This window comes from Seriola dumerili, unplaced genomic scaffold (genome assembly GCF_002260705.1).
Source record: "Seriola dumerili isolate Sdu_G_001 unplaced genomic scaffold, Sdu_1.0 BDQW01000449.1, whole genome shotgun sequence".
NCBI classification, from domain to species: Eukaryota; Metazoa; Chordata; class Actinopteri; order Carangiformes; family Carangidae; genus Seriola; species Seriola dumerili.
The window spans coordinates 7273032-7300583 of record NW_019174704.1 but is presented as its reverse complement, the minus strand read 5'-3'; the positions used below and the strand labels follow the sequence as shown (position 1 = coordinate 7300583).

Sequence of the window (27552 nt, the reverse complement as noted above, 5' to 3'; positions counted from 1 at the left end):
TGATTGGAGAGTGGATACACTGGTCAATTTACAGAGATACCGATAATCTGAAATCAGATTAGATCTACACTTTGATCCGTCTGGCAGTACTTTGAAAGTCACATATGAAAATACAAAGCTTTCATGTTGGCCTGTAGATATAAAAACCAGAGGGAAAGCTTGTGTCTGTCTTTCATAACCACAGGCCAAGAACACAGGAACAACTACTCTGTCACAAGCACAATATTAAACTCCTAATGTTCAGTTTTCTCATATTCTTCGGCACTAATTCTGCACTTATCTCACATTATTGGGCTTTTTTCTCCTCCATTAGCCAAGTAAAGGGTTCCCAGTTGATCACATTTGCACAATAAAAATGGAAAAGCAGACATATTCATCAGTAGCCTAGTAACGGGTGTTTGGGCCAAAAAACTAAAGTCAGTGACGACAGCCTTGCCGATTACTCTGTTCTAGGATACCCGACTTTGGTGACATTGAGGCTGACCTTAGAGTCACCTCCCCCGCTGCCGCACTCTCCCTTGTCGTACCACCATTTGTTTTTCAATTTGTCCAAGAGGCCTTGCTCATTCAGTTTTAATACTGCCAGGTTAACAGCATTTCTTGAAACGATAAAACATAACTTGTAAGAAAATGAACAGGTCCGTGAGAAATCTAATATAGAATATTAGTAAATAATAGTGATAAATATCAATGGTATATAAGGGGAGCACGGAAGGGACAAATTGGTAAAGAATTTCACTGGTGTGGAAGGGTAAGAAGCATTTTTTACAGCAAAGAAAATGTTAAATATTAGAGAGGTGGCATGGAGGGTTACATTGCTTGTAACTGAAGTGTGCGGATGGGGACATTCTGTCATTGTTGAATTAGAGATAAGAACATCCAACATGCAGCTTAACATTCATCACAACTGACAGACCAGCATTTTAACTAGCAAATTAATTAAAGAAATATCTCAGTGTTGGATTAGAAGCAATGCAAAAGGGCACCACAGAAACCAGGGGGGAGGAGAGGTTGAAGGGGAAAGAGCAAAACAAACAAGGTTGGGGAAGGTGACGGTGCACATCAGCATTCAAATGGATTTACTGCATGTGACTAGTATACCAATAACCTTAAGAGAAAGAAGAAAGTAATACAGACACAAACCAGATATACATAGGACAGAACAGAAAATGGCTGAACATGTTGATTCAATTAAAATAACTCATAATACTGTTCACTCATTGATGCACTTAGAAAAAAAAAAAATTAAGGAATGATGAAGAAGAGAATGACAAAAGGAGACATCAGGGGAGGGGGAATACTATAACAACATGGAGGATATTGTTATATTATCCCACCCACCTTAATGCAGAGCCTTTGGGTGTGGCCACACCATAGCCCTTAGAGTCGAGGTTCCCGCCCACTTTCATGGTGTCACATGGCTTCCGCTGCTCTATGTACTCATTCATAGTGGATTCGAGAAGGAAGGCGAACTTTCCCTTCGACTTCCGTACCCGGGAAACCCCGTCTGGTGTTGTCTTGGCAAACACTGAGGGTTCTGCTGATTTCATGTATGACCACATTTTCTCATAAACTGCTATTTTGGAGCGCTGCATTTGAGGACACAGAGAGAACACAGAAACAGTTTAGTTATGGACCTAATAAAACACCAACAACATTCATAATAAGCCACTGTGGGTTTTAAAGCAGTAGTTAGACATTTTGGGAAATGTGTTTAGTGGCTGTCTTATCGAGAGTTACATGAAAAGACTGATACCACTGATGTATGGAGCCTGTGTCTGGTATGGATGTATGGAGGAGGTCAAATTCTGAAGTGGGAAGTTGGGGCTGAATCTTATATTTCATTTTCTAAAAAAAGGAAAAGCAATATTCATATTAAGAGTATTTTCATCATTCATATTTTCTTTGGACATTTTCCTTGTCTTAGAAAAACTTGAACCAACCTCACCCTCTAATTAACATGTTATATCGCACTTGTTTAATCCATACACAAACAGGAAGTCTTTATGATAAGCTAACATAATCAACTCCCTGCTCTAGCTCCATCCTTACTGCACAGACATGTGAGTGGTATCAATCTCCTCAATTAACGCTCAGCAAGAAAGCAAATAAGCCAATTTTCCTACATTTCTAACTATTCCTTTAAAGAAACTCTGAATCACGCAGGAAAAAAAACTGCTGCTGCCGCTGCCACTGTGCTTCATGGCCACGCCTCAAACAGTGATGTGATACCAGGTGTTTTCAGTCATTACAGCACCTGCTGTGACATCACTGAAGTGCAATATGCTTGAACATGTCAGCACATTGAGGGCAGTGCACTGACAGTTCTCTGCCTCTTGTAATTCAGAGTGGATTTACCCTTTAAATGCAAACAGTGCAGCAGAGGTAGTGGGCCTTTTGCCAGCAGCCTGAAGTCTGACAATCTGGCAGCTCAGCAGAAGCAAACTGCCGACCATGTTTGGTATCAATATTAACAGACAGTCCTGACCTCCTCTTCCTCCCCCTCCTCCTCCTCTTCCTCCTCATTGTGTGCTCCTACCAGCAGGTTACAGCTGGAGTCACAGTCATCGTGGTTTGATTTTTATCTTTTAAATCAAATCAGTCCTTTTACAAATCAATACTGAAGTGCACTTGATTTGACTATGGTGCTTATGTAACTTTTAAATGTGTCAAACACAACCTGCTGTGCAGCATGATGCTACAATGTAGTGACAACAGTGACACTGTAGGTTCCCAGCTGAATATTTCAGTGCAAGTACTTCACATACATTCCTCCATGTAAAGTGTTGAAGTACTTGAAGACATTTTTAGAGGTTATGGCAGGACTTTATGGTGACAGGTTGTTTTGAGTCACTTAGATGTTTGTCTTTTTTGTATTTTGGTATATTGATATATATTATCCATTTTGGGCTTAATCTATACTAAATTTATAGTAAAGATTTTAAAGATTATTATTGTTTAATATGTTATACATTATGTTATTTCTAATATACAGTAAACACAGTGATATATAACATTGTAGATGTAATATATGTATTTTAGTATATTGTGGTGAAATATACTGTACAACAAAGAGAGGGTAGGGAGTTCAACAAATATTTATTATCTGTTTGTTTAAAATTTCTCAGTCATGGTCGAAAGACAGTCCCTCTAGTCTATATATTGTGTTACACAATACGAAAATGTAATATGTGATATTATGTCTTTGTCTTGGTTTTTAACATATTGGGACCAAATAAACACAATACCTTAAGGGTAGGTTTCACTAAAACATGTCATCTCTTGTGTGTGTTGTGTAGATGTATAAAAATATTCAATCAAAAAAATCACACACATGCATTCCTACAGATTTACGACTGTATCTGTCCATCTGCACCTTTCAGCATCTTCTATCAAAGGGGAAAACACTATCTCTTGGTTTTTGTTATTGCACTTGCCATAAGATTGTCTTATGATTTCTGCTATGGTCAAGCCTGTGCAGGTCTCCTTTGTGCGCATACAGTACTTTCTTAAAATCAGCGCACAGATTGACAGATTGTCTTAATCATTTTGTTTGTTTGCGTCCGAATGACTTCCGCAATTATGAAAAATAAGAACCATTCTCCCGAAACGTGAATGATTTTCATGTAATTCGGTGTCTGTCGTGAACCAATCTAGTCCAAAAGAAGACCAAGGTCACGAGAGATTAGGATCTCATTATTTCACAGTCATCAGTTTTAACATGGTCAAATATCCATGACTCCACATGATATTAGGCCAAATACTAGTTCAAATAGTTTGTGTTAGTTGTTATTGGACTGTGTGTACAGTTAATTCTGTAATGCCACTGTCTTTTCCACATCTGACCCGCTCACTCTGGGACTGACAGCTTCACCTCTGTGGTGCAGTCAGCTGCCAGCTGGAGCAGCTTCAGACACGCACAGCATAGCCCTGCTCTGACACTCAGTACGCTACTAAAAATGGCCAGCAAGAGGCTGATCGCCGGCCACCGGGGAGCAGGAGTACACAGCTGTCTACAATAGAGGGGGAAAATAGAGAAGCTGCGTTAAACTGGGCTAATGTGACCTTGTACTCTGAGCTTGGAAACGGAGAAGCAGCTCAGAGGGAACTTTGGGTTGAAACTTTTCATATTTCCTCATGTATTCAAGAGGCTGCTTGTCAGGATCGTGTTTATGACACAGCAGTCAGGTTCGTAATCTGACAAACAGGAAGTAAAAAAAAGTGTGACGTCAGAACTCAGAAACGGTGGAGCAAGTTTTCAGAGAAAATCACGTTATCTGTATGACCTTTTGACGATTTATATGATATTTCGTATCATTTATTGATGGTGGTACATATTTCTTATTTACAACACATATAATAGTTGGAATTGTAAATGTACTATTATTCTGGACATGCGATTCAGTATTTATGTACGGGCCTTGATAACTGGGCACTTGTCATACGTATTTACTTGGTTATTTATAGTATTTGATATAGAAGAATCAAGTCCTTGTATCCAGTTTTATCCAGATTGTGTGTTGAGCAGCTGTGTGAGTCAGTCCCACATCACGTCTGGTAGGTGAAAGTAAAAGAAAACATTGCGGTGAACTGACAAACTATGTCAGCTCAGTGTTGTGTACTGCAACATAAATAATTCACCAGAGATGTAATGGATTGTGGGCTCGGGCTAGTGAGTGAATCATTCTTGACATATGCACGATTTCAGTTCAGTTGAGTGTTCATGTAAACACTCTTAACATGACAATAATAACTGATGACAGGCCGGACCACAGTGTGAAAACAGCAATTCTTTTCTGGGTTATGAAGATGCACACTCGTCAGGAGCCAGTGTTGAAATCTGTGAAACTCCTCATGCTGTCAGAATGATTCGTCCACAGAGAAATCTTCTCACTGCAGCAGTTGAGGCTCAACAAAGACCAATTATTCGTCATTAGCGACCAGCGTATCCACAAACAGGTCGTATCCTCTGGCCAGTGAGGAATTTTAAACAAACTGATCTAAACTGGAATTCTTCCAGCTACGAGTTCAGCTACCAGTCAGCAGTCGGCTGAAGAGCTGAGAGTGATTCATGGCCCTCTCTGTATGTCTGTCTCGCTGTCATCCCAAAACAAAGATGACAGACTAAACAAAGCATGTACAATCACCCTGGTCTTTCACTTCTATCTTGTGCAATTCTTAGTTACATGCATGGTGAACTATGTAATTAAAACTAATTTTACTGTATGTTCATGATCAGTAATAACAGGGTTAATAAAATTATTAAATATTAGCATGGCTCGTTTAGCAGTGCCGCAGTAATTAAAATCATCCCTAACAAACAAACTCTGAAAGAATACACCTCTTACACAACCGTTTTCTTACTAGACTTTCGCTACTTTTCTCCACTCACGTCCTCAAACTTCTGACATTGCTCACTCAGTAACATAAAACCAAATGTTAACTCCAGCATCAGCAGCTTATTTAAAGTTATTCATGTATCAAATCACAGCTTTACTGGAAGTAGAAGCAAGTGAAGATTGAGGAAACATAATATGCAACAATTAATCACAAAAAAAGGGGCTGAACATGAGAATTAGATGTTTGAAATTTCTTTTAAAAAACAATAGTTTGTCATTTGGGGAGTTAGCCTTTTTGCCTATCTGCTGAGAGATACATGAGGAGAGTGATACCACTCTTCTCTCATCTTAGCTTAGCATAAAGATTGGAAACAGGGAGAAACAGCTAACAGCTGTCTAAATACATGAAACTAAATAAAAAAACAAAAAACAAATCTGCCTTCCAAGCCTCTAAAGCTGATTAATTAACATGTTGAAAAAAGGTTTAGAGGTGCTGATAGACAGATTTTTAAATTTTAGGCAGAGCCATGCATGTCTAACCGCTTGCTGCCTGATGGCGCTACAGTTTGAACGCCACATTAGCAGAGAGAAATAAACACATATACGCAATCTAGATTAAATTTTATATTAAAAGGTCAAATCTATTTAAAGTAAAACTATAACTCCAAGCTCAGTGGCTTGAGAACAAAGTGTGTTTCAAATAAAAGTCTTGAAAAAATAAGTCATAAAATTGACTGTGTTAGATATCATTATATGCTGCATGAGCTGAGGATGCTATATGACCTGGATTAGGTGATGCATCATCTTTGAGGATCACTGTAAATGTATTTATAGTTCTTATTAATCATTAGCATTTCATCACCAGTTTTCAATAACCATTGCTCAGATTGGCTCCTTTGCACTGACAGTTTGCAAGAAGAAAAGCAGAATATTTGTCACGCAGGATGAAGTCACTCCATGCCTGTCAATTATCTCCTCAGGAGCACCTTTTGACAAATCACAGCCTGCCAAATACTTCATGGATTAGCACTTCCACAGAGTGGAACTGCTGCTTCTGGATCTGCTGCTTTTAATGTGATGATTCAACAGGAAGCCTCTTAAATTATCTTTTTGATGTTTTGCTGAAACATCCAACAAACACGTCAAAAGTGAATGTTTCGATCTGATACATGTGCCAATCACCTATCGTCTTCATTTTTTCATTATTAAATGGAATTACGACTATTCAAACAAAGTGAAAGTGGCAAATAATTCCAATAAACTTTAGTGTCCTATTTTATACCGCATCTGTTGTCTGTCCCTCCAGTCATAATAACAGAGCCTCTGCTACAAGTCTAGTTTGAATTATTACACAGTAAAGGAAGAGAGTCTCTGTCAGCTATGTGATTCACTATGAGCCGTATTCAATACATTTATTTTGCAATTTTGGAGACAACTATAAATCTCCTAAACAGAATGGTGTAATTTTCAGAATCAGTGGTAACCAACCTCTCCTTGTCATCTCTTCTGCTGCAGTTTGCTGGATTCTCCTTCTCTCTCTGAACAGCCACATTTTTCATGAGTTTCAGTAATGTTTTTAAGCACTGCAGTGCAGGAGACGGCGAGTTACAGATGACCTCCTCAACACTGATCACGCTGATTGCTCGACCTCAGTTCAGCTTGGCACAGCAGATCATGTCAGTCTACTCGAATGCTTTTTCTACTGTAAATCGGTTGGGTCACAGAGACATTACACACGCCATCCCTGCAAAATCACTCCCTCCCACTGTTCAGCACACAAACAAGAGGAAGAATCTTTCATCCTAAAGGTAAAAAATTCACCAAAATCTCCTGAGAGTGGTGCATGCTTTAATTTGATTATGTTTTGACTGACTCTGCGCTAACAAGAAAGCCCTCTCTCTGAGGCACTGTCTGAAACCAACACACAGTTCCATCCTGATCACTCCCAAACCTAAAGGAGTGCACAGTTTGTATTTATCAAATGTCTCAGACTCACTCGGAGCAATCACACCAAGAGACTGAGAAGGACTAAAAATAGGCACAGCTCAGAGCTGGACATTGGATGTGAATGACATTTCCATTTCCAAGGAATAGGACACCTTCTTTGAGATTGCCGCCGTTCTTTTTTTTTTTTTTTCTTTACAGAGGCCCACAAATTGGAATTATAACGACATCTTGTAGTTCTTCTTCAAAGTTTTTTTTCTCTACAGTTTCAAACACTCACAGAAGAAGCCTGATAATCAGACTGAACTGTCATTTCCTTTCACTTCATTCTTTGTGAAATGCTGAACAAATCGGAGATACGGGCGCCGATTCAGACGCCAAGACAGAAATATAGTTGATGCAGAATTTCAAAAATGTATCCACAAGTGTCAAAACGATCACATACTGCCTGATACAATCTGTGACCTGCTTTTGTAAATGGCCAACACTAGTTGATGTTTAATTATTACTGCTTTTAAGACTGCAGCTTTATCTCTTTTTTATTAGAAGATGTTTATGCACTGTGACCTTGAGTATTTGTGCACTTGCTTTGAGAGCACTGCAAATTAATCTACATATTAGTGGAGTTCGGTTAATGGTTGGATGAGGGAACATGATTGTCCTGGTTGTATAACTGAAGTATTCCTGTTGCCAAAAAGTGCACAGCTGGAAGAAAAATTTTGATTTTGACAAAGGGAAGGAAAGTTAATAAAGTGGATTTGCAACCATGCTGATAACAGGCCTCCCCTCCTGTGCCTAATAATGCTCTGCTTTGACACTTGGAAAAATATGAACTTACTTCCACCATCCATCCCAAGGCAACGTCTTTTAAGTCACTTAACAAAACAAATGCATGCAATTTTCTTTTAGCTGTTTACTCCCACAGTCATACTTAATTCCTTTTTTAATAAAATCTGTGCTGAATTAATCAAGTGCAGTTGTAGTATTAGTGCTGTATCAGGGAAAAAATACAATTCTAGACATTCCTCTATTGATTATTCATTCAATTTATCACCTGGCAGGTAATAAATCAAAACCCCCATGAAAGCTCCAGAGACTAATTCAGCTCTGTGCTTTTGGCCAGCATTAACATTATATTTGAGCGACACTCATTATACAGCGCAGTGACAGCATGGATGACAGCCTGTTGAGATACTCACCCTAAAGAACTCCTTCGTAGAGCCTGAGTCTAACGTTCCATAGGCGATCTCTGTCTGCTTGGCCAGGTCCTCGGCACTCTCGATCGGAGAGACCATCCTCTCCACGGTGAGGAAGGCAGCCAGGTTGGCCGTGTAGGAGGAGATGATGATGAGGGTGAAGAACCACCACACTCCTCCGACGATACGGCCGGACAAAGACCTGAGAGGAGGACATAAAGCAGAGAGACATGAGTGCAGCGTGCTCAGATCGGTATGAGGAGGGGAGAGAAGGATCATTTCCTACTGTGTCTCCAGCTCACAGCTTTGACATGTGAAGCTCAGAATCATGTGAAAAATCTCTGTATACTGTTGGATCAACTGTCCAGGTGACTGCATGTCCCTGGTGCTCCACGCTCTCACATATTAGCATAAATGAATTTAAGTGAAGTATCATTAACTCAATGTAGCAGCCTTTACAGCTGATTAAATCTTTGAAAGTCATAATAAGCCTCATTAACTCAATATAACTGTGTCCACATTTAGCTTTGGAACTAATTTAGGTGAGCATCCATCCCAGATAGCCAAAAATGCTCAGTCCAACAACAGCCTAAATCCAGCAGCCTGCAGGCTCGTGTGATGCTCCAGAATCTGTCCAAGATTACCTGGGTTCATCCGAGGGACAGCGGAGTCCTGATCTTCAACTTAACATTTGCCAAGTAACTGTGAACATTCTCTTGTGCCAGGTATTGAGTTTATCTGCTTGAGGTCTCTGCTGCAGCCCATATTTGATGTTGAGTGAAGGCTTTTGTTCGTGTTTGATCTGTTGCAAAGTGTAACACTCTCCACCACAAATTTAGATCACAGAGGATACAACAATTCAGAATTAAAAGCACCATGAGACTCTGTCTGTTATTGAAGTCAGGGTGTGATGAGCCAAACCACTCCGTCACACAGATACTCCCACCCTGCTCACTGGTCCTAAACCAATTCTTCACAGTTTTCACATGAGCGTAAAGGCTCTGACTTCAAATCTGCACCTCATAGTTCAATCCCAGGTTCATGTTTTCAAATTTTACTTTTCACTCTGGTGCCATCCCCAACTTGCACGATCACATACATATTCCACTGAATGCGCTGCTTTCAGATTAACTCACATTTCTCTTTTCCATCTGTACAGCATCACTCCACTGCATATTTATTGCTCTGGATTGTTTTCAGGGTTTATGTATGTATTTATGCTATCAATGCTATCTAAATATGCTGTTACATTCAGTATATTGTTAGTTCATAATCAAGGTTTCAGAGAGACTGCTTCTCTAGGCAGATTGTGTTCAAGTTTTATCTGTAAATGGCTTCAATAATTGGGATAATTATCTAAAAGGTCACATTAAGGCCAGTTTACCACACTTGATTTGAGATGGTCTAAACATAGTTGAGCCAGAGGCAACGTTGTATCCACAAAAAAGCACTAGAGATTACAGAAGCTGTGATTAAGGTATGTAAATCAGAAAATACACTTCCTCTTCTGGTGATTACGGTGACCTGGAAACTGCTGGTCTATGTTAAACTATATTTTACTGTTTAGCAAAAATCATGGCATCAGCAGTTTCTATTCAAATACTGCATGCTTGTGCCTGACTAAAATCCCCCATTTGTTGCTTAATTTATTCTTTTCACTAAAGACCTGTGGACTCACAACTTCAGATTCCAGCTGAAGAACCTGAGCTCATATTTAGCCTTAGGCATCGAATCTATAACTGTCAGATGCCGCGATCATCTCTCTGTAACTGTGGAGATTAGAAGCAGTCATTAAGTCACTGGACTTAATAAAATAAAGTGATAAAAGTGTTTTTTTTGTTTTTTTTTGTTTTGTATTAATTAATAAAAGATGAAAGAATTTTAAATATCTCCTCATTAAAACCCCATTTTTCCCAGTAGCACATCATTAATCATTCCATTCAATATCAAATGAATGTGTATCTGTGAAAACTTCTTGAATTTTCTGTCACTGGTCTTCAACCAGCTTCTTTACAAGTTTCAAAATTCCCAGAAGAAAGGATGTCAGAAGTGGGAATCGTCGAAGAAGAAGTCAGGGACACCACAACAGTGATGATGAGTAAAGAGATGGATGGATGGATGAATAAAGGGGATGGCCATTGTGTTGGGAAAAATACATCAAGTAGTTATGGTGCTGATGATTGTTTTTCCACACAAAATACATTATATGCACCAAGTTGATGACCGTAAAATGGGACATGCAGCAAAAACACGGTAGCCCTCCAAGAATCATGAGAAAGTCAAGCAGCTACTTTGAATGAAATGTAATGACCCCTGTGCGTTTTACAGTCCTCAGCATGGTGGATATAAGTTATTTTGTGGATGCAAAGCATCACTGCCAGCATGCAGCTTGAAAACAAATGAATGCACAGTAGTGAGGTTTTTATGGGAGGAAAGTGCAGTGAAGTGAAGCATGAGGTTAGGTGGACAGTAGCGCTACCAATGCTCAAAATAACCTATATGCACCATGGCAGAATGGAAATAAACGCATGGGACTATAAAATGCAGAGAGATGAGGAGGACAAGTGAGAGGTGGTGAAGAATGAACACAACAACCAACCTTGGTGAGATATCGCATCCTTGCTGCATGAAGGCACCCAGGGAGAACCACAGGCTATTAAAAATCCCAAAGTCATTTGGAGGGTCTGGGGGGCTCTGAGGGTCTTTGGCCTCATCGTTCTCGTCCAGATGCCACTCATACGGGCTGAAACGGCTCACCAGGAAGAGCACCACACTCACGCCAATATAGGCAAAAACTATACACATCCAAATCTCATAGGCCAGTGGGTCCAGGAAGGAGAAAACCCCGGGCTTGGACTTTTGAGGCTTCTTTATCATAATGGAGATGCCCAAGCTCATGAAGGGCTTAGAGAAGTCTATCACTTCTTCCCGTACCAACGTTATAGTTAGAGGAGCCACGGCTATGTCAGCTCTCTGTGAAAATGGGAACAGGCATACTGGGGGTTAGTCTTACAGAAGAAATCATAAATAAGTACAAAGTGTGAAATATTGATTTAATTAAGAAAATATTGATAAACTAAAAACCATGTCTAAGTCACACTGTCTTATAATCACACACACATGGCCAAGCACTCAACTTTAAATGGAGTAAAGAGATTGGACACAGTGAAATTCAGCAGCTTAGAATATACTGAGCAACAGACCTGTGGTAACAACGGCAGTGAGAGCGAAGCTGCCATTTGAAAATGAGTCACTCAGCATTTGTGTTGGCTAATGTCTTTGTCTCGATCCAAATCTCCTCCGTGAATCAAGCGGAGGGTTGGAAGACAGAGGTGGAGGAGATTATGTAAGGATTCCATGAAATGTGAATCAGCCTGTTAAATTCACCTCCATCAGATCCTCTGCAACGCCTGACAGGCTCATCAATTAATATGTCACTGCTTTGAGGGGAGAGTGGTTCTGTAACTGGGCCACACTCTGATTTAAAAACACAGAAATATTTCACCTAGATGATTCATATCTTAGATAAAGTTAGGAGCGGTCTCAATCGAATGCAGCTGCCCATTATTTATTCTTGGATAAGCTCATTTACATCTGACTGGCTAATTAATGGCAATTCAAATTCACTGTTGATGCCTAAATATAGCTGAGGGCTTGTCATGGCCATTTCAATTACTACAGAGGGTCACCGTCCATCTAAGCTATTAATACCGGTGTAGTCATAACTGCACAAACAACAGGTGTTAAACTGAGAAATCTGCACTGAAGCACTGTTTGCATGCAGATTTGTTTGGATCCCAGTCTGCTGTGTGAGATTCTTTTTTTTATTTCTTTTTACATTATTCATTCAGCAGCTGAGGTCTCATAAAAGATGCAAATCGTCTTGTTAAAGCCAGTTCAAGTGTGAGGGAGCCATAAGACGAATGATGAAACCAGTCATGGTGAATTTACAAGTGCTTTCCAAAACTCCAAAGTCCATTTCAGCCAAATATCCACTTTTCTTTTTCTGTACATGTTTTGTTTTTTTGTTTTTTTTTACATGAATGATTATCACCATAATTTTTGTATTATCTTTGAATTATCAGATTACCAACACAGTCATCAGAAGATTCAGATTCACTTGGATGACAACAAGTGAGGTGAAACTGGTAAAATTGAAATAGTTTACATGGTATTATTCACTATAATTTTATATCATACTGTGTGTGATTTGGTTTTGAAGATGGACTGAGGAAGTTTTATAAAATCTCTCTTCTGTTCAAATTCAAATGACCCTTCAAGACATTTACTGTGATTTACAATAATCTGAGGGCTAAGTAGCAGGAATTGATGAAAACTGAAGAATTAACCCCCTTCCCTTTAGGAGCAACACAGGCAGACTGACACTTACCCCATAAACCAGTTCACCCACCATCCCGTTCCACGTCTTAGTCTCCGGATCTCTGGCTCCGTACTTCCCATCCGGCACTATTGACAGCTTATATTTTATCCCCACATGTTTTGCAATTTCAGAAGCTAAATCGACACAGTAGCCTTCATATCTGTCATTCCCATCCAGCTGCATATAGTTTTTCTTGTACATCACATATGGAGCTTCCTGTTAATTAGACATAATTTTGAGTTCATAGTTAAGAAAAGAAGCACACATCCACAGTGGCCAAACCTCATAGGTCATTGGCCTTGATTTGGTACTGTAGCATGCACATGCAGGGTTGACAAACAAACACGTAGGGAACATAAAAAAGACAAACAGAGCAGAGGTTAAACACGTCTACACAACATCAGTTGCAGGCATGTTACTGGGGGACTGAAAAAGCGGGCCACTGCTGGAGTAAAGAGGCCAATTGGGCCAGCGGGAGGAGTGAAGCATTTAACACATATAAAAGGAAGCAAAGCAGGACGTCAAGTCTCCCTCATGCTATCCTCATCCAAAATCTAAATCTGTGGAAATGGGTGACAGGCGGGGGTTGCATGTGCTTTGCATCAGCGTGGCAGAAGGGGAAGAACAAGCTGAATGGAGCACTTTTCCAGTTCATAAAGTAAACGTCAGTGACAACAGAGAGATTAAAGACATCAGAAACATGGAGACTCACTCATTCGTGCAAAAAACGTGTGAACCACTTCAGAAAAGTCGTGGCCAAATAAAATGTTATACTGATTCAATTTGCTTTTCATTTGTTCTTTCATGACAGTAAAATAATCTGCTTGTTTTCTTGATTATGGTGTTTGACTAATTCACATCATCTCTGTGCCTCGGATTTCAATAAATATCGTGTGATTCCTCCAACATTTAAAACATGTTCGCCATTAAACCTTCTTCAGATGAACTGATGTCATCTTGGGATATTCATCAATGGCAATATGTTTTTTTCACACGGCATGTACATGTTTTTTTAAGGGTTACTTGACTTACAATAGAAGTCTTCAGAGGAGACTGTTACTTGATGCTTTTAGAGTATCCAACAGTTTTACTCCTTTCTTGTTTGAGCTAGTCCTTCTTTACCTTCTCTTCCATCCTGCAGTCATGTACAATGTTATAAAAGACAAAATGAAAGATTTGCACCCTACAATAATAGGGTGGCCTTTCATTAAATATGGCATTTTCTTTAAAGTTATGGAACATAAGAAAAGCAAGATGAAGTTAATGAGATGACTGTGATGCATCTAAAACAACAGTTGTCTTTATTCAAATCAAAGGCATGCCTGGCAGAGAGAAAATAATGCAATGACACGACTCCTCTGTTTTTCTTCCCTCACTCTGAATACTGTTGTGTTTCCAGGCTGATCATGAGGATAATGAGTTTCTAGACGTTGAAATGAGAATGTATGACTATTACATTCTGAATTTGCCTAAGATGAAAACATAATAGGCAAAGTCAGAAGGAGCGAGAGGCCATGGTTTTAAATGTAAGATAAGGCGCACCTTATCTTACATTTAAAAATGGCTGATGATTACTGACCTGCAACCACTGTCTGTAACTAATCTCACTAGCACTGCGTCTAAACCTGGGCCTGATATACTGGAAGCACTGGTTTTAGAGAAATCTGACATTACAATTCAGTGCCAAACCATTAGGTAACTTGAGGTGAATTTGAGCAGAGATAAACAGCCAAAGGTTGCAGCCTTTGGTTGTTTATGTCCTCCTGTTGTGCAGATCATTTCCTGTCTCCTGTGAGACAGCTGTCCCCAGCGTCACCGACATTTTACTTAATGAGAGGGAAACATTTTTACTTACGTATGCACTGAATGTGAATACGATGGTGTCTATCTCTATCGTTATCTTTACCAAAGCCGTTATTGTGATGTCACTACTACAACAGCCCACTGTAATATAAAAAAACCAAAATGCTTTGGCACCCACACGGATACAGTTGAAACACTCTTTGTGAATCGACTGTTTCAACATGTAGTGAGTGGATGGAAAGCAACTGAAAATAAAATAATTCTACCCTCCCAGGACAGATTGCAACAATGGACACCTTGACCTTGAGTGGCAGAAATCTTAAGGTGAAACACTTAAAACCTGTTTGAGAGTGTACCATAATAGTAGTGACCACAATTGTTCGGTTTTCCACAGAAGAGGACTCGTTGGTGACCTGTTGATCCATAATATATACAAATTTTTCGTACTCATTCCAGTAGCCGATCTGAAAAGGACATAAAGGTTCACAGTTATTACAAGAAGCAGAAGGAGATTTTGTTTTTTACAGTAGAGCCTCCAAGTACATGTGAGTTGGCTGACTCTATCTGTGCAGCAGGAGACGGTGTTGGTTTTGCCTGATGTACAGTTTTATTAAAAGCTTGTAGTGGTGCTTCTCATTTCACCTGAGCTACACTTGAGCAGAGTAGGAGTAATCTATTCCTGGCTCAGCAAATGTTCTCTTATATAACAGGAATGCAGCACCAGTGGAGCACTCGAAGGCTGATAAAATTAATACCAGTAAGACAAACCTAATAAATTTAAATGTGTCTTATCTAGCCCGTGCAGTGGGTTGCTCTACTGTTCTATTAATACTACACATAGCACATACAGTCAAATCTAACACAAAACAAACACAGGCCTGTGTCTGATTCCAGTGGCTGCATTATGATTATTTCTGTTACACAAACACTGATTTATTCAGCCAAGAAGAAATCAATGTCTCCCAATGCTGCTAGCTATAACGCACAGTACTCACTCTGTTGTCCGTGCAGATTGTCTCACACTGACTTTGGATTAAAGGGTGGCTGTGATGTATGTTGCCTTGTGAGCTGAGCTATGTGGACAGTATGGGGCCACTTCCTCTTGGTGCCAGCTTTTGTGGGGACCCTGTCAGAGGTCAGGGTCGTGGAGCTAGTCAAGTCACAGTGCCTGCATTGTGGGCCTGTGTGTGTGTGTGTGCGTGTACGTGTACATGTGCGTGTGTGTGTGTGCATGTGCGTGTGTGTGTTCAGGCTGCATTGTTTTTGCTTTTGGTCTGCACAGTTATACAAAGCCAAACTACATCAGAGCAGTGGGCACCATGAGACCCCATGTTGTCTGGAGATAAGTCCAACTGAAATTAGAAAAGTCATTTTTTTTGTTTTGAAATGATTTTCAAATTTACTGTTAATAGTTTTTTTTATTACTGAAGAGAGGATGTTTCCTAAATGACTTTCTAACTTCCAAACTTAGAGTTGAGGTACGTGTTTGCGACCGGACCTTCTCTGGTAACTGTGCCTTACAAGCTGATAAAGGGGTAGACAGTGTTTTGTTAGTGGTATTGAAGATAAAGGACCTAATTCAGCATCTAAACTAACAGACACTGACAAGTGCCACAGCTGTCAAGCTAACTAGCTAAATGACTGTTTCGAGCAAGTGAACATTTCCCCCTGTGGATGTTTGCTGGCTTGTTTAAGCCAAGGCACAAGACCAGACATGTGTCCATGCTTGTAGACAAAATGGACACTATGCAGCAGGAAGCTAATGTGTCACACAGCTCAAAGCTCTACACCCTTTTCAGTCTGTGTCTAAGGGTGAGGGTTAAGATAAAATATTTTTATTGGCTATATGATTAAAGATGCGGATTTCCTCCTTTTTAGTTTTTCTCAAAAGAGGACAAAGGAAATCTAATTTACAGTGTTAATCTTTAAAAAGTTCCACGGAATATATATGAACTAACCCATGTATGGACACTGTAATACCAGCAAGGACTGTACACTGCTTTCCAAACAAAAAACCCTGGATCACCAGTAACATCAAGACCCTCCTCAACCAGAAAGGGATGGAGACAGGGAGAAGCTCAGGTGTGTGCAACATGAGCTGAAGAGAAGATTAAAGAAGGCGAAGGAGGACAACAAAAATAAAGTAGAGAGGAAGCTGCAGCACAACAACACCACAGAGGTGTGGAAGGGGATGAGGACCATCACTGGCTATAAAGAGAACAACCAGGCAACATCAGGTGATGTGGACAAGACCAATGAGTTCAACCTGTTCTACAACAGGTTTGACACAGCCTCACCTGTTCTCCCTCCCACTGTTTCAGCTGCAGCTTCTCCTACGGCATCTCCTTCACAACCTGACACTGCAGCTGCAACTCCCTCCACACTGGGGTCAAGTTTCCTGTCCTTTACAATGGAGGAGGTGAGGGCGGAGCTCAAGAGACTACGCCCTGTAAAGGCAACAGGCCGGATGGTGTGTTTCCGAGGCTGTTAAAGGACTGTGCAGCCCAGGTGGCTGAGCCTCTCCAGAGTATCTTTAACTTAAGCCTTCAAACAGGGAGGGTCCCGGTCCTGTGGAAAATATCATGTCTTGTTCCGGTACCTAAAGTAGGACGACCGGCTGAGATAAATGACTACAGACCAGTGGCCCTCACATCACACATCATGAAGACCCTGGAGCGGCTGCTTGTCCACCTTCTGAAGCCACAAGTTGAACATGCACTAGACCCACTACAGTTCCCCTACAAAGAACATATTGGAGTGGATGATGCCGTCCTTTACATGCTCCACCGGGTCCATTCTTACTTGGATGAGCCAGGTAGTTACATGAGGATTATGTTCTTTGATTTCTCAAGTGCATTTAACACCATCCAACCCCCCATTCTTAAAGACAAGCTGGAAGGGATGGGGGTGGATCCCTGCTTCACGTCCTGGATTGTTGATTACCTGACAAGACGACCACAGTACATCAGGCTTAGTAACTCCACAGGGGACTGTTCTGGCTCCATTCCTGTTCCCCCTGTATACGGCGGACTTTAAATACAACTCTGAGTCCTGCCATATCCAGAAATACTCGGATGACACAGCTATTGTGGCGCGTATCAGGAACGGGCAGGAAAAGGAGTACAGGGATCTGACGATGGCCTTCAGTGAAGGCAGTGAAAGTGTTTGCAGTGAAATGCTGCATATGTTTTACAAGTCAGTGGTGGCCAGTGTACTCTTTTATGCTGCAGTCTGCTGGGACACCAGCATGTCAGACACGAACACAAGGAGCCTGGATAAGCTGGCCAAAAAGGCTGGGTCTGTGCTTGGCAGGAGTCACTCAGGACTGTTGTGGAGAGACGCATGCAATGTAAGATGGAGGCCATCTTGGACAATACCAACCATCCTCTCCACAACATTCTGGCAGGACAGAGAAGGAGCTACAGGTGCAGGAAACGTTTCATCTCACTGCACTGCAGAACAGAGAGGTTCAGGAGATCATTTGTTCCAATTTTGATTAATCTAATTATTATTGTTAATTTGTCATTAACTGTTATCATTATTATTATTATTATAATTATCAACAATGAGCTAATGGTGAAATTCATATGAATTTCCCCTAGGATATAAATAAAGTATCTATCTATCTATCTATCTATCTATCTATCTATCTATCTATCTATCTATCTATCTATCTATTTAGACTATAGCATAAAGTAAACATGCAGTTTAATTTCAGTTGCACTTTAATCCGACAGGGGCAGGTAAAAGTAGGTACAAGTGAATACTGCTATTAGAATTTAAGCTGTAAAACCTGCCTCACAAGAGCTGCTAACCCCACCTCACAGCATCATTACAGAGGGTATTATAGTTTTACTGCGATGATGGTGTAAAGCCTTTGTGAGAGGATTTCCACGAGGAAAACGCTGAAAACTGAAGTCACATTTAAATATCAAATACATACATATAATAATATCATCTACTTATGATTTTGCAAAGCCAGCCCACAACCTTCACTTTGCTTGTTGTTGTCTGCTAGAGCTGTGTAGGTTTTTTGCTTAATGTCACTTCAAATGATTGACATCTCTGTGCTTTATTCAGGCGTCAACATGAAACATATCAAATGTTCACACATGCACCACTCACTGGTTTGTCAGTGGTTTTAGCATCAGATTTTGAATTTGGTAATATGTGGCAGCTCATCCAGAAACATGCTTCTAAACTGTTGACTATAATCTGTTTCTGAATAAGTGTGAAGCAAAGTGTATGCCCTGCAGCAGCAGAGTGATGCCTCATTGTGTATCTACACTTTGTTTGTTCATGAGGTTTCTGAGTTTTGAGCCATGTCATCATCTAACTCCCCAACACTTTGTAGACTGGTCCAGTTTCTGTCTGCAGGGCTCAGCTGATTCTCGGTGGATGTTTTCCAGATTCAAATCTCGGGGGGAATGTGTGCTCACATGATTTGAGCTGGCTTTGCAAGACTTACTGGCAGCTTCTGTCCGAATCAGAATCAACTCTAACTCATGTACTGCCAGCATGCCAAGAGAAATCAAGATCCACATCACGAAGCTGCCTGAAACGTGCCTGTATTTGTTAACATACAGTACTGATATCTAGTTCATATGCTAATTCAGCAAAGAGTAGTTACACATTAATTAAGCTATCACGGATGTTTCCAAGGCTCATGTTCTCACTTACCTTCCTGGGGCCTCCTGTCTTCATCTCGTACACATCGATTGTGTAATTAGATCGCCGACCAAATGTGTCAAACTGGATGTTTCCTGTCATACCTTGTACTTGGACCTGCCAGGCACCAAGAAAAGAGTGATGACACCTGTTCCTTCCACACAGCAGGTGAGCAAACTCCACATGAAAACATGCAACAAATGATCTTTATATATCAGTGTCTAACATTCTCCACAGTGACTTTAGCTTTCCCCGGTGTGTTGTTTGTTTAATAAATACTTCCAACAGCATCATGTTTTTTTCATATTCCCACTCTATTTGAGAGGCAAGTGTTTGGGCTGATTATGAGGTCTGGATCAATGTACAGAGGGAGCAAGTCTGTAAAGTTTAGCAGAAATATGGGAAAGGTCAGATTTTTAAAACAAGGGAAAGATTGCTTTTACTATTTGCTGAGACAAAGCGAAGATTATAGGTCAGAATAACTGGGAATAAAGGACACAGTTCAACAAATTGTTCATTTACTCACATTGCAGTAAGGAATGGGTGAATTTAAAAATATTTAATTTTGCTATGTGAATGAAATATGGTGCCTGATTGGTTACAGTTCATGGTTTATAGAGTTGTGGATCAGTGTTTAGGGATCTTTCAAGATTGTAAGAAGAAAGATGAAGAAAAAAAGAAAAAAATTGTGATGGCACTTAGATCCCACAATGGTAAAACTGATCAATTTTGAGGCAGAACCAAGTGAAGAATGAGATAAAGCAAAGATTCAACCACAGGGTAAAAAAAAAAAAATCAGAGATGTATACAGAGACGTCCAGCGCCCTCGGTCCTACCATTTTGAGGGCTCGCTCTATGTCAATGCCTTGGCTCCAGGGCACAGCAGGGTTGGCGAGGCAGTCGCCCGCACTCCCCCTGCGAGACACATCCACTCGCTGCCGCCGAAGGTACCGAAAGGCCTCCGCAATCACAAGGATGGCATCATGGGTCAGTGCTGATGTATACTGAGACAAAGGGCACAAGAAACACCAGTGATACACCAATGACATCACGTAAACACTGGACTGCAACCAGATCAAGGTTACTATTTCCACACCAGTACTTGGTACAGAGCAATGCTACTGATGTAAAAAGTAAGAAAATCGAAGCCTCTCATAATGATTGACATAAAAATCGTCTGAGACTGAAAGCCGCCTCTATTCAAGGACAAGCAGGTAACAAGTTATTTTAGCAGCATCTCAGTGAAAAGATTCAGGCTGACATATTTCACTTGTTTAACTATAGTTACTACTTTAAAACTTAGGAAAGAAGGGAAGGAAAAAAAAGGATCTTTGAAGATGTTAAATAAAATCTAACTGCAGCCTCGACACTATGCCTGTCTGACCTTCAATGGAGTGTTTTTGGCCTCTGGAAATTCTCTTTCATCCAGGCGCTCCCAGCGCTGGAGGAACTGCTGGACGATGGGGCTGTCTGGGTTGATGATCTGGAAGCCTGTGATGTTGGCTCCACCAGAAAAGACCCTGTCCAGGCTCATGTTGGAAAAACCCTGAGAGCAAAGAGCACAACTGGCTGGTAGTGGAGCAAAGAATCATTAGCAGCAAAGAAAAAACACTTAAAAACTGCTTGGGCTTGTCCATCATGAAATCTATCATAACTACATATTGAGAGAACTACGATTGAGTGTTGCATTTCTTTGCGCTGCATTGCATCACAGTGAGTAGTATTTTTTTTTTGCGGCGTTGTGTTGAATTGTGTCATGTTGCGAGCTCTCACCAAGTTGGCGAGGATGTAGTGGTATCCTCTGCTGTTTTTTCCCGAGGTCACCACCTACAAGTCGCAGGAGGAGACACACAGTGAGTCACATATACATCTGAAAACACTGAGAACCTTTAGAGAGGCTGAGATTCAGAAGTGACAAAGAACTTCAATTTCATTACACACGCCGAAAAATTGAAAGAAAGAAAGGAAAAAAAAAAAAAGAAAGACATTTTAAAGCTAGATTTGCAAGGGCAAGAGGGAACGTGTGGGCACATTTGTACATTTGTGTGTTTTTGAGATGAGACACACACACAGAGAGGAGAGAAACTGTGATGACAGTGCTTGTTCCTTTCCATTAACTTCAACATGTAAAATAAGGTCAAGGCTTAGGCAAACCTCTCTCTCTCGCTCTCTTCTCACTCTCTCTCTCTGCAGCTGCCTGTGCTCTACAGTCTGCCTCTTCCTGCTTCACTATGTCTCAGTCGCACAAGAGTCTTAATTAAACCCAAAACGTTGTACAGCACCTGTCTGCGCCAGCAGACACAGGGAGAGCTACACTTGCTGATTTCTTTTAAACTTCTTCACTAGCCAAACCTCTCTCTCTCTCTCTCTCTCTCTCTCTCTCAGTCTCTCTCTCTCTCTCGCTCACCCTTTCACGTGCACTCACTTTCTCCATATCTGCCTTAGTTCTGATTCTCCACTGCAGAGTATACAGAGATTCAAAAAGATACTGTGGGGGTGGATAGTTGTTTTTGTGTTTTTTTCCCCTTGTCTTTTCACTTTCTACACTCGCCCACAGTTTTTATAAGTGTACTCAGGCTCTGAAATCATCTAAATGTTAAATGTCCGGAGTGAAAGAGATATCATATTGAAGAGATTTCATACAGAACTTGAAACAACAGTCATCCCTGTGGTTTTTTTTTGTTGTTGATCCCTTTCTCATATCCAGTGGCTCCTCTCACACCAGTGCTTTCATTCACACCTTCTGCTTACTCATACCTCAATGTCTTGTAATTCTCTCCAGAGAGAGAATGTCCTTGATGCTTTTATACACGTACAGCAATTTCAACAATAAATCCTATTACTTTGCCAGGAAATGCAAAATGATTTCATTGTGTTCCACATTACAAAAACTTAACAGTCTCCAAACAGCATTAAACAGTGACAGAAAGAGACAAACAACAAATATATCAACTCCACACAAACAGACAAAAAATGCAAATAAAAATAAAAATAATAATAAATAAATAAAAGAATAGAATAGAATGTCCAGTAAACCTGTCCAATGTCCACAGTACCACTGTCACATGAACAATCATAATAATCAAGAAAAGACATTAAAACAGTGTCCATGTGTTCATTTCTGTTGTACCATCATCACATCCATCTCTCCACCTTCATGACTGCCACATCCCAAAAAGGTATATCTACAGATGCAAATAGGACAGTACACAAAAATGAAAGATTGTGTTCATTCAGTCGCTCGCAATGAGTGAAATCGCAGAAACATTCCCCATTTATCATTGTATTTTTCTACCTCATTTATCCGGCTGTATGATATTCTTTCAAAAGCTGCCACCTTATTCAGTTCTATTATCATCATGATACTTGTCTGAACCCAGTTAGCTAAAGGTCTGACCATACGGTCGATGGATTTATAGCTCCGGACAGAGTTCTTAATCTATCCCCGCTACTTCTGTGATATATTCATGAATTCTGGTCCCAAAAGCTTGCATGTGTGGGCATGACCATGGTGCATGGACTAAGTCCCCTGCCACCCCATTACACCGCCAACAGTCTGGAGTTTCTTTCAAACCCATTCTAAATAGCCTGCTGGGGTAATTGCAGCATAGTGTTAAATGCTTCAAGCTTCTGCAGTCACGATTCAAATATTTCAAACATTTTATTCCTAAAATTAGATAATTAATGTAAAGCCACTGCATTTCATCACCCAAATATTGCCTCATAGTCATTCACTGTTGATTTTATTTACTCTTGTGCTCATTTGGTTGATAGAGTTCCACTTGGTTTCTGTGTGAGGTATTTCTTTTCAAAACAACCTCAAAATAGTTTGACTTGCATGAAAAAAAAAAAATTTCCACGTGTCACGAATTGAGCACGGTACATGTTCTGGTAAAGGATAATTTCATTTCATTTGCTGTGGGGTTTCTCCCTTCTTTGTCGGCAGTGCTGTTCTGAAAAAAAGCATCTGGGCATAACAAATATTTTTAGGATCCTGATGCTCCAGTTTCATGGTCCCCTGGGATAATCGCTTTTTGTGAGTATATGAAACCACCAGGAACCCGCAGGAGGTCAGGCATCACAGTCACTGAGAGAATAACACTTTTAGTGTCATAGGACTCATATCTTCGTCTCTGTCAAAATCCATCTCTCACAAAACAGTCTCCTCAAACAGCCCAGGGAAAAGAAGACCTTGGAGAAGTCACCAGCAGCACTGGTTGTACTGAACAGCTACTACATTTTTAATGCTCATGGAATGGAAATAATAAAGTCCAGGTGCCATTCCCATTCAACTGTTTTCTACTGTTAATGTTTTTATCTAGTGCGGGTTTCCTGCGGGTGCTCTGGTGTCAGTCTAAAAACATGCAGATTAGGTTAACTAGCGACTCAAAATTGCCCGTAGGTGCAATTGTGAATATGAGCATGAATGGTTGTTTGTGTCTTCATGTCAGCCCTGTGATAGACTGGCGGCCTGCCCCCATCTCACACCCAATGTCAGCTGCGATGGGCTCCAGTCCCCCATGACCCTTGAAGGAGGAGCGGTGCAGCTAATGAATGGATGGAGGTTGTCATCTGGAAACAGACTGAGAAAACAACAACTGGTATAAATGTTTTTTTTTTTTTTTTAACTTAAAGTTTTTGACCACGAGTAGAGCTATTAAGCAGTGTTTTTAAAAGTGGGTCCCTACTTTGTTTTATGTATATTCACGCAAGCGACGTGACGCCCATTCCATGGTTTCATGGTCTTTTGCGCTGATTGACAACTGGTGCCGGTAACATACCAAGAAACATAGCAATGACACATAAAAATTAAGGATGAAGAAGACCGCACGTTAGCAGACATGGGTGAGACAACCAATGCATCTGCTTTAGAAATGTTTTATAATGAAGGAAATGCACTCCACATGTATTTTAGGCATCGAGGATAGAAATACTGAATGGAAACAGCTGTGTTTATTTACAATATAACTCTACTGGGTGCCTTTAATAGAATTCAACATTTTGAGAAATACGCTCATTCACTTTCTTGCCAGGAGTGATATGCGAAGAGTGACACCACTCTCATTTCAGTCTGACTGTTAAATATGAAGCAACAGGCAGGATTATCTTAGTTTAGCATGACATATTATTCACCATGTTTGTTTAATCTGTAGAAAAACCAAAACATAAAAACAACAAGTTGTGATTTAATGAGAAGTTACGTGCCAGACTATTTCTTGGCCAGGAGCTGTGAAGCACTTTCTATATAGATAAACAAAGGAGACATTGTTTTTTCCTTTGGACGGAGCCAGGTTAGCTGTTTCTCTCTTGTTTCATGTCGTTATGCTAAGCTAAACTCAGCATTGCCAGGCTGTAGTTTATGTTTAGAGTGGTATTGATCTTCTCATTTAACTCTGCAAGAAAGGGAAGAAAATATCAATATACTTTAACTCAAGACAAAAATCCAAAATGGTCGTCCAGTCTAAAACAGTTAAAACAGTAGTAAGATATTGGTGTGCAGGATGCTCCCTGTTTTAAAATTCACAGTTAAAAATAAATCACAGCACATCACCTTCCATCCCCCGCTAGTGCATTACAATCATATGAATCATCACTAACAGACAAATAAACCCAGCACTCAGACTCCTGTTACAGCTCCACATTAGTAGTCACCTCTTTATCTTTGCTGAGGATATAATCAGAAACAAGGGGCCATCTCTCTTTGCTGTGGAGGAGACAAACTGGACGCAAACAGAGAGAAAAAGAGGGAAAGCAGTTGTCTCAGGTCTAAATGATCATTATTTGTCCATCCTCAGGACTCCTGCTGCCCGCCTGTCTGGATGGGCAGGTCTGCGCTGTGCTGCCTGATGCCGGCCTGGGCCTGGCCCGAGCTGCAGGATGATCAGCCTAAATTTTCCTGTGGGAATAGACTCTAATTAAGCAGACTAGAGCCAGAGTCCTGTGCAGAGCTGGATGTCTGCCCAAGTGCCTTCAAGAGGATTTGACTCTCTTCCTACTGATGGAGGCATCTCTTTGTTACAGTGATTTGTCATCTGCCTTCTTCAGAACTGGAACGGGCATCGCAAGGTTGATAACTGTCCCTTTTCACTAGTCAACTAATTATTGTTATGCTACTAGAAACAGGGCAAAATGTGAGGAAGGATTTAACTGTCAAATAAGTGCAGTAAAGAAAGAAATTATAGCAGGGGAAGGACATGGCTGTAAATCAGTTAAACATTGCTCCACTGTAAAACCTCTTGTTCACCAGTCCTCACTACAAAGCTGAATCTTTGAGTGGAAAGTAATTGTGTCACATGATGAAACTTCTGCCTGTCTGCACATTATACACAATATACGCAATGACATATGAATAAAACATTATCCTTATCATTTATAGAATGAACTCAGTACAATACAACCACTTAAATGATCATTTTTTCTAGTCTTGTTGTTGAGACTGAGTACAGTCTGATGGTGCAAGCGGCTGATTTGCAGTAGCATCTGCCCCACACACTCTTATAGACTGTGCCAATATCAGCAAAATAAAAAATGCGTATGAAGTTGTAATGTCCTTACTATCCTTGTTACAGCTGCCAACTCTCCTGCTTGTGTGTGTTTGATGTTGTTTTTCATTTGGGTTGCTTTTAACTCAGACTTCTCTTGGGTCTCCTTTGGACGCCTGGGCTACAAACAAGGCTGTACAATAACTTCCTCTATCACAGTCAATGTTTTTCTTTTTCTTTCTCAGAAGCTATGTTTTCTTTTTGTAGTCAATGTTAAGAAAAAAGGAAATGAAGGAAAAGGTCTTCTCTTGTTGTTGTTGTTGTTTATTTGTGGGGCATTATAAATCAAGCTGCAGTGTCACATACTTTTCATGCTGGTTTTTAAGATGATGTCACATACACAGTAGTCCAGACATGACCTAGTGAAGAGGACTTGCAAAGGACAACTCTCCTGATAATGTTTATATTGTTATAATCTATTATTTTTGTGTAGCCTGAGGTTAATTTACCAGAGTTATAACTGTTCCTTGGTCTTCAGTTTGTTTTAGGTTATGGATCCAGTAGTAGTAATGTAAAAAGGTGGCAAAGTGTTCGCTTCATAGCAGTTGTGTCTTATCCACTGCTTGCTTCACAATAATTAAAGATACCCTATGGAATTTTCATTTAATCCTTTCATTCTTTATGTTCAACGAGTCTCACCAAAATACAAAATTCCCACTCTGTAGTCTGCGCAAATGTGCATCAAGTCAGCACCTTTACTCATCCTCATGTTCATGCTGGTAGAGCATGAAAAACAATACAAGGACATCCTCATCACAGCACATTGCTCTACGGCGCCACTACAGCACAAGGATGATTATTCAACACTATTTCTCATTGACTTTGGAAAAAAGAAAAAAAAAAAAATTTTTTTTAATTATTTCAAAACAAAAAGCAATGTGTCTATGTAGTTACTCCCGTTATACACAATATAAGTTAAAGATATCTGAGCATGGGATACGCCCGCCTGACTGACCTGAAACAGAATTTCTAAACGACAGTTCAGATGAAGCTCTATCCATTTCAGATTGAATTTGGGAACACTTGTAGAACAATCAGCTGGATAATGATCAGTTTTCTTCATTAGCCCATGTTCGTATAATGTAGTTAACTCTGTGTGTGGGCTCCAGGCTGCAGCATACAAAACACCTGACGCAATGATGTATGAGCTACAAGCTAGTCGGTAGAAAAGTGTACATTTCTCCGTCTGTATGTGATGAACTTTCATCGGATGTTTTCCAGAGATTGCTCGTGTTTCAGTCCTTACATGAAAAAGACTGAACCACACTTCAAAACGTTTTATTTCTCTCCACAGACAGGGTCTGCGTGTGGTCTGAGGTGTGTGAGAGCGCTGCCCCGCCCCTCACACACAGGGTCAGAGAGAGATGCAGATGAACTTTTATGTTGCAATAACAAATACAAAATCTATTTTCCTAATTACTTCAGTAATGAGAGCAGAACCGATATCGTTGGATGGGTTTTGTAGCGGGGATGAAATTTTTTGTGAAACAGAATGTGGCACAATAATTGTTTTCTCTTTATTATCTCGTTTTTATAATCATTAGAGGCCAAAATCGTAATCGAAAGTAAAATTCGATTAATTGCCCTGCCCTAACACATGCATCATTTCCAAAACTGTTATAAAACTAAAATAATTCAGTATCAGAGGATGAGATCACAGTATGATAAACCTACTCCTA

At 40.3% G+C, this 27552-nt stretch overlaps 1 protein-coding gene across 2 annotated transcripts in view; it reads right to left on the bottom strand.

The window, feature by feature from the left end:
* LOC111234369 (glutamate receptor 3) overlaps positions 1–27552 on the bottom strand; it is a 67821-nt gene that overhangs the window by 9204 nt on the left and 31065 nt on the right. Inside the window, exons 5-14 of one of the 2 annotated variants that reach the window (XM_022762421.1) lie at positions 21105–21158; positions 20716–20877; positions 20168–20335; positions 19344–19448; positions 15020–15127; positions 12870–13076; positions 11079–11452; positions 8483–8681; positions 1342–1589; positions 485–599 (exon numbers count right to left, since the gene is read on the bottom strand). In XM_022762421.1, the coding sequence (XP_022618142.1) occupies positions 485–599; positions 1342–1589; positions 8483–8681; positions 11079–11452; positions 12870–13076; positions 15020–15127; positions 19344–19448; positions 20168–20335; positions 20716–20877; positions 21105–21158 (1740 nt within the window). The remainder of the gene's footprint in view (positions 1–484; positions 600–1341; positions 1590–8482; positions 8682–11078; positions 11453–12869; positions 13077–15019; positions 15128–19343; positions 19449–20167; positions 20336–20715; positions 20878–21104; positions 21159–27552) is intronic. The other variant, XM_022762420.1, reaches the window with a different exon arrangement.